Genomic DNA, 14,284 nt, shown 5'->3' with positions numbered 1-14,284 from the left:
TCCAGATAGGAAAGTATCCTCTGAGCCAGGGTACTGTTCGTTACACTTCGGCCTCTCGTAAGTCCTCCAGAGTTCTAATTGCTCGCATTTAATTGTTGTTCCACAACCATATCACTCCATACTCCACTCTAGAATTTGTCATTGCTTCTGCATGGATTTTGGAGTCCAAATTTTGCATCTCCTGAACGTACAAATGCGCATATTTAGCATAATTTAGGTGACCTGCAGCGTGGAGATGAGGCAACATACTTTTCACGTTCTGAAGATGCAGTTTCCAATCTCCAGTTCTTTAAGCTCTAATATCAAATTCACCTGTAATATACTGTATCCAAAGTGTTGAAGTGCGGCTATCAGATGATAGGTCGTTGTATGCGTTTTCCAAGATTGATGAAAGTGTCACGAGAGCGTTGAATTTGCAGACGTTATCATAAGAAACTTCATTTTTCATTAATTCTGCGTGCATAATTTGTACCTCTTGTATATCAGCTGGGCAAAGATCCTTTAGACGAGAAAACATTAGCTGGAGAAAGGCCTCTTGAATAAAAAAAAGTGTGCTCTTAAAGTTCACGCGTATGAGTGTCCAGTTAGCGTGTGAAATACTCAAGCTTTAGCATATATCTCGCTTCACAGATCAGTTGAGCCACAACCATTCATGATATATCCTATCGCTCCTATAAAGGATATAAGAAGATGAACTCCTCTCAAACGCACAACAATGTTTTTCAAATCACTTCCTTTTCACGGAGAAGCAACCGTCCCGACGGCCTTACTATACAACGGTTGATCAAAAGTGATGAAGCAAAACTGTTGTTTGTTCTTGTAACAAATATAGAGAACAAACTGCATAGCTGTGTACAACGCACTCAGATTTCCAGGGTCCAGATTCATACTAAGACTTCAAAAATGAAAAGAAAAACAAATGAATTATTTAAGTTGCTTTATAAGATTTATTTCTGTGTGCGACAGTATATGATGTGAAATGAACAACTCACAATAAAGACTATTTTTCATTCGAGCCCTATTTAAACTCCGTTGGCCTATTCGTTTGGATTAAAAAGAGATTCCAGCGATTCCTTGCGTTTCTCCAGCGTTCCAGCGGTTCAGCCGCTTAGAATTTCATGAAGCAACTACGGGAGATTATGGTACTTTCGATATGTTATTTAGGACATCAAATAGAGCAAAAGTCCCAATTTTCAGCTTCACACAATTATTTGCAATATTATTGCGGAAAGTATCTGGCCTACAGGTGCTCACATAAGTTGCGTGAGTAGCGGGCAAGAGTGCAGCGCGTGTCACTTAAACGCACGTAGCTCCGTAACTATTAGTTGTTACCGATGGAAAGATGACAGTTTGCTGAAACTTTTTTCATTGGAGTATATCATAGTCTCTGCGATAGCAAAACGTCCATAACCATTCAAAGAAAAAGCGAATTCGTTTCATTTCGACTTTTGAGGGGTTCAATCGTTTCATACGGCCCTGGTGGTGTGTAATTAAAACAATATACAGCTTGAACTGAAGCCCTAATATTTATCTTTCACTTGAGACCTATTTTAGCTTTGTTGGTGTAGTCGTTTGTATTTAACAGTGATTCTAGTGATAATTTCTGGTTTTCCAGCATTCCTGATTTTAACCGCCTGGATTTCCAGGAAACGACCACGGGAGATTAGGGAACTTTTGATATGTTGTTCAGGACATCCAATAGAACAAATTTGCCAATTATCAACTTTAGAGTATTTTTCGCACAGTTTAACCAAAATTTTGTCTAAAATGACTGGGCTAAAAACCTCGTATGAGAACATACCCTCAAGCATGTATTTATCTTCAGTTTTTGATGTGATTTATATCCACCGATCAGGTGCGCATCTACAATTTTTTTGTTGGAAGGGGTCCAATAATATAAGCCACTACAGCTATGTGATTGAACGGGTATTATTATGCATCCGAAAAGACGACAAACAATTCTAAATTAAATTCATCTATATTTTTTTAGGAAAAAATGATAGAAGTAGATTGATTTTATAAGGGAAAAAGTACAGATAAAGTATAAAAAGGAACTTTCGCGCTATACCAATCATTTCTCTGTTAAACAAATATGGTTTTATTGAGAAAGTGTACAAATGTAGACCTATCTTGTGTTTTGGGAGGGAAGTCCGAACTCGGTAGACCATTTTCTCGTCGATGCGCCCCTGTAACCGATATATGTATTTTGTTTGGATAATATTTTGTTAAACAGAAAAATTAACATTTAAGAGTTAACCATAAACTTAGGTTATATCTAACCTCTTAACCATACTATTGTTGAGAAGTTCTCATGAACCTGGTCAACATACAGCCTCACCTTCCGACTCGATTGCAAGTAGTGTTGCCAGCTCCTACGGTAGAAATGCAACAATAACTGTGTGATAGTCCTATTCCAGTATCTACATTTATTGCCACGATTGCAGCAACAACTATCACTCATCAAAATTATTATACATCCAAAGCAAATTTCCAAAAGCTACAAACATTTCCTCTGTGCATATCTCCGATCATGCTCAACATGTGATCACTATTTTGTCAATAATATTTTCACTTCCCTCGACATATAATATGGTGGTATAAACTATGAGTTCGTACTACTGCTGACAAAGGTGTGTCTGTGCAGTCGCGCAACAGTAGCGCGCCTGTCACGTGTTTGGTGAGCTGCGTACTGTTACTAGTCTCACAATGCAGAGGGTATACGTTAGACAGTAACAGCGTCACCTCAGTAACATGCATAGTCCATGTACAGCATAAATGTTTAGCTACAGAAAAGATTTGATCGATTTTCTCGAAAACTACGCACGATGATTTTCACTCATGCATATTAGTTCGTTCAGCTTGGTAAGATCTAACGATTGCAACGTGTCCCATTTTTGGACCTTTATTTATGTTAGTTAAGCGCTACTAATATTGTAGATATTTCTTTCTAACAATATGATCGTTGAGTAATATTGTTCAAGTAAACGATTAACTAGGTCCTTAGAGACCTTAACCGTCGCATTACCTAGGTATTTTTTGTAATGCGGACTACCGAAGGAGGTCATTTTGTACCCACCTGTTAAGATTAGGCCTAAATATATCTCGCAAAACAAACACATCAGGAACTTTTACAAAAAATCTATAATGACTGAAGTGAACAGTGCACGTGATAAGACTAACAGCTATTTATTACTTGCCATCTAGGATTAACACTTCTAAATGTTATGTAAACAGTTCGTACATTTCGTGGTTAATTAAATGAGCTGAATATATCACATTACACGTATCTTTGCGTACTGTATAAATACATTAGGATTGGATTCATTGAGTTTAATGTCCCGTTCAGCAGCAAGGCTATATGAGAGGTGGACCTACTGATTAACGTGGAATCCGAACCACATGAGCTCCCGCCGAGAATCGAACCTGGGTCCCCCACGCCATTGGCGCGTACGCTAACTGCTTAGCCACGAAGGAGCTCTATATATAAATAGATTAGCAACTGGAAATTTTTCTCTTATTTTTTTCTTTTAAAGCGTTAAATGATTTAAAAATGTCGTTACTAACACGCAAATGCTTATAATTTACTATTAGCTAATTTCTATAATATTCTTTATGGTAGTATACTTAGGCACTCCCCGAAAGTTTCACTATTCTGATCTTCAATTTCAGTTTTCTAGCCAAAATAAAGAAAACATTGTCAGTTCACTTGGACAAGGAATGATAAACACACTATACAACAAAATATATCCATGACATCATCCATGACTCTGGTTTCTGCACAAGGCAAGTATAAGTACGGGGAATCGAACCTCCTCCCGCCTTAGCCACTCAACCACGACGGAACAAACATGAAGGCAATAATTTTATCACATAAATGATAGAATAGAACCTATCCCGGCCTAACCCATTATTTTTATTTTTTTTAAAAAAGTCACAAAATTGTTTTCAATAGTTTCTTTTAGATGACAGAAAAGGCAGACACTATTTCAATTTCGTTTATACCACATAAGACATTAACAACAAGGAGAAGGGGCATCATAAGGCGTAAAGTACATTATTTAATTTTTTTAGAGGAACGCAAAATAAAAGTAAATTTGAGATTAAAGCCAAGTAAAAATTAAATATACAGTAATATAAAGTAATTTTGTATATAAATGTTTACAGTGAATATTTGATGAAGGAAGCACTATTGGAGGTTGGAGATTTCAAGATTAGAGAACAAATAATTAAGAAAGTGAAGTTTGCGGATCAACACATCAATTTTATAGGGGAAGCCCCGCCCTCGTAACAAAAAATCATTCAGTTAAAACCCTTTACGCCATCGATCTCAAGTTTTAATTTATAAAAGTACTCTTTTTATAATAATTTTAATTGTGTCATTAAGATGAGAGTCATTCAATTCGTGTTGGTTGCTCAGCTTTATTTTGTCTCTATCCGTATGTTCTGCATATATAGTGTATTGACTTAATATTTAATTCATTCAGGCCCATTACTGGGATAGAACCACATAATTTAAGCTATTCTCGTACACAAAGATAATATTTGATCGACGAGCCCCCGCCGGTGACATTACAGTTGAATCTTTGGTCAGGACACACCAAGAACATTTAGGGAATGCCTCACAATTCTTTTGGGTAAAGCTACCAGATATCCCGATTAAATCTGGGCAGTCCCTTCTTTATGATCCTACTCCCGATGTTTTGCTCCAACCCAAGTCGGGACTTGAAAATGTCCCTATTTTCTTCTTAAACAATTGTCATTATTTACACCGACAACACACAGAACAATTTACACAGAAATTGTAAATTGGAATTTCTCTTACAAAGCATATAAGATTTATTGCTAACACAAATAATTACATATGTATATTCTATACAAAAACATTAATGTTTTTAAAACAGGAAAACGATAACTTCTCCGTAGTGGTGGTGGTAAAGGAAAGTCAAAAGAAAGTTCTTGTGTAATAGTGGTTCAATAGATATATCCAAAATATAATAATAATAAACCAGAAGAAATGTCTAAATGTTGCCAAGAGAGAAATCTCACACAAGAATTGAGTTCATTCAATACACTGACTTGCCAGAAAGTTCCAGTGCACTCTGTCAAACTTATATCCAAAGTTTTACCTTAAGTGGATTGCCAATAATTGTCATGTATTCTCAACGACGCAACTAGGCTAGTTGTCCCCGGGGCCACAACTCGCCTACCCCCCCCCCCCTTGCAGGACCAACCAAACCAAAACGCTCCACGACAACATCTGGTATTGGCATTACACAGTAGTTCTCCTATTCCATTTTTTCTTGAAATGGTAAAACTTGATTTAAAAAATGCAGTACATAATTTAATTTTTAGTACAAGATAAAGCATCAAACTAATTATTATTTGATTGTCAAATAATATGAAAATAGCATGATTGACATTTTCTTATAGTCTTATCATAATAACCCTTTCATGGACAATGGGAAGAAGAGTTCCCGCCAAAGGAGGCTAAGTACACTCTTATTTGCTCCACTGGGAAGCAATATTCTCATTAGTTATGAGTCTTTTTCACTATGGAAATGGGAATTGCGCTAGAAAAAAATATTTCTTTTGTTTGTTTGGTTGTTTTGAGTGTGTGTTGGGTAACATAGAGGAGGTATCGTCCCATCACTTGTAGAAAAAATTGGCCCACGAAAGGGATAACTGCAAATCACAATGTTTTTGGAATTATATCGGGATGTGCATATGCGTAGAATGAACCAACAGTCTGTTTGCTTTAGAATAGAATATTTAATTATGACAAACAGTCAAGCTCTTGTCTTGAGTATTATACTAGGACATTTTGCAAACCTCTTAACTTGATGTAAGTTAAATTAAAACACTAAAAGCTGGATCTTAAATTTAACTTGGCGGACTCTTCTGGCTGCAAAACTTTTTATAATGTCCTCGAAAGATAGCTTTAAAGCTAACTTAAGCTCTATAGATATGATCCTAAGATTGGTGAATCGTTGTTTGTCCTGTTGTTTCCGAGATTTTTTTTAATGATCTTTAGTTGGCCGTCCTTGCCTTATAGTAAAAATAAATATTTACCCAATTTATGTCCTCCCAAGTTGGTGCTAGGGGCACAAGCTCCGTTTGCCCCCCTTAGTTACGTGACTGTGTGTTCTTAACTTCCAATCATTCAGTTTCACAAAAATGTCCGACTTAAGATTGAAAATATGGTATCCTTACTTTTGGGAGCTAGAGAGCTTCATATAGATAGGTTTAGTAATTTTTCGACATTAATATTAAATAATATAACCTACTAATTTATTAAGGAAATACTGTATATTAACGAGATAAATGATAGTTTGGAGTTTAACGTCCGTTCAGCAGTGAGGCTATATGAGACGTGGACCTACTGATTAATGTGGAATCCGAACCACATGAGCTCCCGCCGGGAATCGAACCCGGGCCTCCCACGCCATTGGCGCGTACGCTAACCGCTTAGCCACGGAGGAGATCTAAGAGATAAATGGTAGTGACTGCTTGTGCATTATATGAAAGAATTACAATTTAAACTAAATAAATAATAAAATATACTTTGTCATAGATATTGCGAAGTTGGCCACACTGGGAGCAGGAAGAGAAACTCATGGTAGCAATGATAGCCATAAACTTAACGCAAAGCGTTTGACCCCATTCTATGAGGTGTGTTTATTATTTGAACCATACCTTTCCCAGACCGTAAAGTTGCTATGGGCGGGAATTAAGTCCCTCCACCGTAAGACTTAATAAATCCATGATTCCAACTGAGTAACAGAAACAAACTAGCAAATAAAATTTAGATTTATAGCAACGAAAACTCTGAGGGAAGAAAATAACTCCATGTTTATTAAAAGAACGTGATTACGAGAGTTGCGTGAATGTTTTTCCTCATGAGGTACACAAGAACTGCCGCCTACTATTATTCAGAAGGTAATTTAATTGTAGGTTTCAGAAAAATTGCTCGTAAATAATTATACAAGCGGAAAAAAAAAATATGAGCTAAGAATTTTTCTTCGCGAAAATGTACATTCGTTTAATATTATATTGTTAAGAGAAAGTAAATATATTTTAAAACTAGGAATGTACCAACATGGAAGCAAAGGGAGACCGCTTCGCTAAGGTTAATGTGAACACAGAGTCTTTCTTTTACTAACGGAGCAATTCCATTGAAGAATGAGGGAAATAATGGGGGTGGAACGCGTTAACATTGATACACCATAAAGTGAAATAACATAAGTCACAGTTTATTTGTTTTAATCATCATAATCATAATAATATTCTATGATTTTGGAAGATGCAAATTATGAAGGTTCCTCACATTTGATTCTCAACTCACTTATTCCTCCTGGCGTACAAGTTATCTATTTTAATAACATTTAGCAAGTGCAGTATTTTCTCTTCTCCTTCCTCGTTTACCTTCCGCCACACCTTCAATCAGTTCTCTCACAGTAAAATTTCTTCTCATTTAAACTTTTTAACCAGCTTCTTCTATTTACTTTTCTCAATATTACTCTGTTCTCCCGTACTTTTAACATTTCCTAATTTATTTCACGTTTGATCTAGCTAATCCTTTAATGCTTCTCCACATCGACATTCTTATATTTATTTAACAAACATACATATAAAGCTTAAGGACATTTGCATTGATATAGCTGATTACTATTTACAATGAGAAAGGAAGTCGACCACTGTTCCATTGCTGGTGTTTACCTCGATACGGTCATTTCAGATTTTGCTAGAGACAAGCAAGATTTTTCAAGTCATATAAGAATTTCACTTACTTATTATTAGTATATGAGTACACAATTAATCAAAACATATGCGTTTCTCAAACTAAAGAGGCGTTGGCAGTTGGCCACATTCGCTCCCCAAATGACGCCCCTGATTCACCTGGTGAAACTGAGGAAATATCATGATTAAACGTCAGTGAAAATGATCTAGGATCATCGGATTGTGAAGAAAGATCGTTAACAATATCTTCTTTTCTCTTTTCGTAATATTATTGCTTACAAATGCGTTACAATAACCCCACAATACTCCTACCTTATAACGACTCTATAGAAAAGCGTCGTCAACCTGGTCCGTCTGTTAAAATATAAGTTACGAAGCGATAATAACTTTTCTTTATACAAGAATCAACTCAGATATTCAAAGATCATTAGTCTCACCTTTATTGCTTGATATGTCTTAAATATTCCTTTTAAGACCGTAAAATACATAAATTCACTTGACTAGGTCAACACATAACATGTACATAGCCATAACTATCCCATAATAATCTCTTACATATATTAAAAACATTCTTCTTTTTTGTTAATTTAAAAATGAATATTCTACTAAGTATATTACATATTTATGAGCACTTTTTGCCCACGGTACAGGTAAATATTATACAAACTAAAGTATTTCGTTATAGAAAATGTCGCCCGACAAAGGGACTGAATATAAAAGTCATGAGTAGGCTTGGCTTTTATATTCAAGAACCACTGGTCTGATTAGATTAATGTTCGTACATTACATATGTTCTTTATATTTTGATCACACCTCGTATATATCTTCATTACTTTTTGGTTAACCCTCATATATATATAAAATATTAGTTATTATCATTCACATAAATACATTTACAATAAATCTTTGATTTCATTAATATTTCTCTTTTATTACATTATTATTTATTCTTTATCATTAAAAACATCGTCGCTTAGAAATATAATTAACGAGGGTGAAACACAAATTATCAAGATTACTAGTTTCGATCATTATTACAAACGATAATGTGACAAATAATATTTATTCTTTTCGGGCGCATTGTATAACAAATAAGTTAGATGTTGCAATTGTAATGTATACATAGTAGCACTAAGATGTCCAAAATAAAGAAGAATTTCATTCAAGGTAGTTATTGAATAATTGATTTTATAGAATGGATCTTATTCTTAACATAATCTTTGACAATTAAACACAAATCAATCTGATATAAAGTAAAATTTTTTTTTTTGCCTTTAACTAATTATAAATTGAATTATGATTCTTCACATTAATAAGAAAGAATAAAAATTAAACATAACCTACGTTTGAATAATCAAATGGAAGTAAATAAATTTATTTTACAGAAACGTCATAGGAAAGATCGTTTTCATAATTAGCATGAACCGGTAAATTGGAAGATAAATGTTCATAGAAATTATCGCTTAAATTTTTAGATAAATGCTCATGAGAACCTACAGCTGACATGGGTTTAACCCCTACCATATCAGCCGCAATTAGTTTAAATTCATACTCGAGTAAGGTTCCAATAGGGTACACTGTACAGCACAATCATGATTATGTCCTGTATTATTGTTTTGTACAGAAATTACTTCAATACCTGGATCTTGATGTGAAGTGCCATCTCTTATCCTTCCATTACTTCTATCCACGTAGTTCGCTGCGTTGGTGGAATTTCTCCATACATTTCGTCTATTTTTAAACCTATTTTGACTATATGGTCTAACATAGGAATTATTACGATTAATTAGGTTAGGCGGATTCCCTACATAACCTTGTCTATTTTGTTCATTTTGATTGCTAGAGTATACTCGTCTTAGGTTCGGTTCATTATTATTCACACTTCGGATATTCAAATTCCGAACAGGGACCAAATGATCTGAATTATTCTTATTTTTACCCATTCCTGATTGTGTTAGATTCATAGCATGGTATTGAGTTTCGTAGCATTGTACAAGCATTAATAAATGACTAAAACTCATACACTGTGTGGAAAATAAGATCTGCTGTAATTTAAATGGAAGCAAATTGCGAATCGATGCAATTATTCTTGATTCCGATTGCAAGGGATTAACAACCTTTAATTCATTATAGACATTTATAACAAACTCTACAATAGATTTGTGCAATCGAGGATTGAAATGTTGATTTCTAAGAGTGGCATCTCTGTTTGCCAGCAAAAAGTCATTTTCGTAATTCGCGATCAATGCCGCTTTAAATTCCTCATATGTACTAATGTGATCACGTATTGCCTTAAACCATAAGGAACAAGGTGGGAGTAATACATGGGGTATTAATTTCATGTATTGTGATCGGTCGATAGACATTATACTGCATTCGTCTTGGAACTTCTCTAAGAAAGAACTAGCATTTTCATTGCACTTACCACTAAATTTACTCATGGCTTTGATTTCGCTCATCTTGACACTTAACTTTACCTTTCTTTTCTCACTCCTTGTTCTGGTGGTGTGATTGTTCCGGTCCGTAGCGTGCTGTGTCACGATACCATTTATATTTCGTTCATCAGTGATCTTCGGACAATTTTCCTCTAATATAATATCCTCCTCAGATTCCGGCGAAGGCGTATTTATATCCGGTGATTGGGGAAACTCGAAGCGATCACTGCCCAGATTATTGCGATAAATGGTGTCTCTAGCCTGTAACGTTTTAATTTCTTCCTGCATAGTAGCCAACTGGATCTTTTGATGTTTAATGGAAGATTCTATTAACGTTAAATCCTTTTTTACAGCACAGATTTCATGATTTTGATGATCGTGCTTTTCTTGACACTCATCGGCTAACCTTTTTAACTTCTCTTCAAACTGCGAGGATATGTCGTTCATCACCTGGACGATTGTTTGTTTCGTATCGTCTGATTTCAGTTCTATCCGTTCTATTCGTTTACTTAATTCTTCATACTGCTTGCTAGCTTCATTAAATTTTAGTTCTATCTTCTTTTCCATGGTCTGGTTAGCTTCATAGAACTTCAGTTCTATCTTCTGTTCCATGGTCTGGTTAGCTTCATAGAACTTCTGTTCCATGGTCTTGTTAGCTTCGTTGAATTTCAATTCTATCTTCTGTTCCATGGTCTGGTTAGCTTCATAGAACTTCTGTTCCATGTTTGTGTTAGATTCATTGAGCTTCTGTTCCATGGTTTGTTTTATCTCAGTCGTCATTTGCATAATTTGTCGCTGCACGGCTAACAAAAGTCGATCCTCAGATGACAAACTTGGTGTTGCACTAATTTCACCTGGATTACTGGTATTAGATTCCTGTTGCACTATTTCACTATCCATTTTTCTTTTGATGACCTTACCGCTTCGTAATACGGTTAAGTTCGTATTCATAAATGGTAATATCCAAGTAAATTCAGCCCTACTTTCCTTCTTCGGGAACTGAATTTTCAAAAGTTCCCGGGTTTGGTAAACCAAATTTTTATAACGACTCTATAGAAAAGCGTCGTCAACCTGGTCCGTCTGTTAAAATATAAGTTACGAAGCGATAATAACTTTTCTTTATACAAGAATCAACTCAGATATTCAAAGATCATTAGTCTCACCTTTATTGCTTGATATGTCTTAAATATTCCTTTTAAGACCGTAAAATACATAAATTCACTTGACTAGGTCAACACATAACATGTACATAGCCATAACTATCCCATAATAATCTCTTACATATATTAAAAACATTCTTCTTTTTTGTTAATTTAAAAATGAATATTCTACTAAGTATATTACATATTTATGAGCACTTTTTGCCCACGGTACAGGTAAATATTATACAAACTAAAGTATTTCGTTATAACCTCTAGCTCATGGGGTCTCAGGTTCAAACCCTGCTCCCGCCAAGTGAACTTTGTGGTGGACAAACACCATGTGCGTGGGTTTTCTATGGGTTCTCCCGTTTCCTCCCTTTCTTCATTCCACCATTTCATTCATTACTCAGCATTGCCGTTTCCTTTCGCCTAGCCGGCATAACCGTGGGACGTAAAACTTAACGACTTCATTTCATTTCCCACAATACTTCATAATATTAAAAGACTAGGGTTTGATTCCCGGCGGGAGATCATGAAGTTCGGATCAAATTAGGCTGTATGATCACATCTCATATAGCCTCGCCTCTTAAAGGGATACTAATCTCACAATCTAAAATCCACAATATTATACATAGAAACAGATCATTCTTCAATGAGTCTTAAAGCAAGCTGCCCGCATCATCCCTAGATATACAAGAGATGCTAGGATTGCATTGCTGCATGAGGATTTGAACATCTTTAGTGATATCATCAGGCATCAATCACGAACCTTCTGGAGACAACCATTCTCAGCACATAATTTTCAAGATGTTTCATCTTCGAGACCAACTAACACCATAAACATCTCCATTGATCAACGCAAATGAAATGGGACCGCATCGTGGGGCATTTTGACACTGATTTTAAATATTTATTATCATTATTATTATTATTTGAGTATATAAAGTCTTACTTTTTGTATAACTACGAGAGATCGCGACAGAGTTTTTCTTTCTTCGGATGAAGATAACCCAAGTTAAATTCCCTTGAAACAGCAGTTCATTCTCATGAGTGAAATGAAAATGTTCGTTTCCATGCCACATTAACCATACACTGAAAAAGAACTTAGCAGAGCAGAGCAGACAAAGCAGAGACGAGTATAAAAAATGGCAATGTGAAAAAGTTGTGTAAAGGAGGGGGTCGACTTAAGGAGCTGAAAGCAAAAGCCGGTACGTTGCATGTTTCGGCAGAAGGGTCCTGGCAAAATAAAATTATACAAGAAACCTAATCAAAAGGATCAGGATGGAAAAGGATCTCGCAAAAGAGTTCAAATCAAAAAGGACTCTAAAGCATCCTACGCATCAGAAGAATTAAAACGGCAAGATGTTAGAAAAGCATAGTTTCACAATGCTCATCGTATATAATGAAAATATTTACTTCTTTCTTATTTTTTTATGAAACACTTTACCCAAGGGCGCCGATTTCTCTGTAAATTGGGGGGGGGGAGCTATTCAGATACAGAAGGCATATACGAGGATTTTAAGACAAACTGCATTCAAATTATGCCAAATATTGTATATTCTTAAATAAAATAAGGGGCCCACATCAGCTTTGAGGGGAGGGGTCGGGCTCTCTCGGCCCCCCAGGATCGGCGCCCTTGAGTTTACCCGTAAAAAACTGTTAGCATTACCTTCTAGATCAAGTACATTATGCTAGTTAACGTAAAAACAGTTGAATGTGGCTTAATGCTTTTTTGCAACGATACACGTTTTTACAAAACGGATATCTTTACTGTTTTTCTTTTTTCTTTCCTTTCTTTCTGTCTTACTGAAAATCAATTCACATCTAGACAAGGTCCATTCTATTCGACATTCGGCACATCTAGACTCAATTCACATTGACATTGATCGAATCCCTCAGCATCGAGAGATAATTACGGGCTACTGAAATTAAGAAGTAGGAAATTCAAGTCTAAAAAGCCAGAAATAATTACTTTGAAAACCCCTGTACTGACATTACCTCTTTACAGGAATATCCATCTTTTCGGCTATGGACCTTCGTGGCCAGTAGCGCTAAGTAGTTTACCATTGTTGAAACTAACAATCCAATACCGTAACTCTCTTTGCTAAAATAATTTCAATATCTCTTTATCCACCCATGTTCTTACCTGAATTGTACGATTTTATGAGTTCTCTCTTATACATATAATCGTGTAGAATTGTCTTCCTACGTCATCGGGGAATAAAGCTGTGGCACATTTTTCTCTTCGATGGAAACTCTATATTACCCGTACAATAAAGTACAAATGCAATAATATGTATATACTTTTGTATTTTCACATGCAGTTTAGTAAAAAAAAAAATAATAATAAGAGGACATAAATTAGATCGTTACTTACTTTTCTTCGGGTCTCCATTCGTACTGTAGTTCATGTCGTAGTGGATGTCCGTGATTTGCCAAAAGTACCCTGTGGAAAGAAGACAAAAGCCATTTTAGTGGGCTGGCGTTTGAATAATGGAACCAACAGGTTGACCTTTTGCAAGGCCGCTGATATTAACGACATCCTACTGACCCATTACTCTATGCGGAAAGGCCTGTTTCCTCGACCACCGACTGTAGTTTACACATATCCCCTGCAGAGTATTTGGCAGGCAGCCCACAAGGGGGTTGTGAAAGTTCAAAAATATAACCGTCAAACAAACCTTCCAATGAAGAAAAAAAAGGAAAGGAAATTGATCGATATCATGCTGGTGATGACAATTTGTAAATTAAAGTTATTATTGCTGAATGTCAAATAAAGTTTTGTATAATTAGTACCCAAGTACGTTGAGTTCGAAAAGATTATATGAAAAGCGTGGATTCAAAGTATGTCGACGGAAAGTTATTCGTTTTAATAAAGCGTAAATCAGATAACTACTGGCATTAAATTAAAATGACAATAGTATAGAATAGAGCGGTGAAAATGATTTTATCAACATACACAGAAGTGCT

The 14,284-nt window shown here is 35.5% G+C and overlaps 1 protein-coding gene across 2 annotated transcripts in view; it reads right to left on the bottom strand.

Moving 5' to 3' along the window:
• The window catches only part of LOC145693108 (acid sphingomyelinase-like phosphodiesterase 3b), a 670,115-nt gene extending 656,316 nt beyond the window's left edge, over positions 1-13,799 (bottom strand). For both annotated transcript variants that reach the window (XM_081768814.1, XM_081768813.1), the window contains exon 1: positions 13,692-13,799. In XM_081768814.1, coding sequence (XP_081624940.1) covers positions 13,692-13,725 — 34 coding nt within the window. In that variant the 5' untranslated portion in view covers positions 13,726-13,799. The remainder of the gene's footprint in view (positions 1-13,691) is intronic.
• Positions 13,800-14,284: the final 485 nt, after the last annotated feature.

The sequence above is a fragment of the Thermobia domestica genome, chromosome 8 (assembly GCF_964235325.1).
Source record: "Thermobia domestica chromosome 8, izTheDome1.hap1.1, whole genome shotgun sequence".
Classification (NCBI taxonomy): Eukaryota; Metazoa; Arthropoda; class Insecta; order Zygentoma; family Lepismatidae; genus Thermobia; species Thermobia domestica.
Note: the sequence above shows the minus strand (reverse complement) of the source record. Positions and strands in the feature narration are given on the sequence as shown.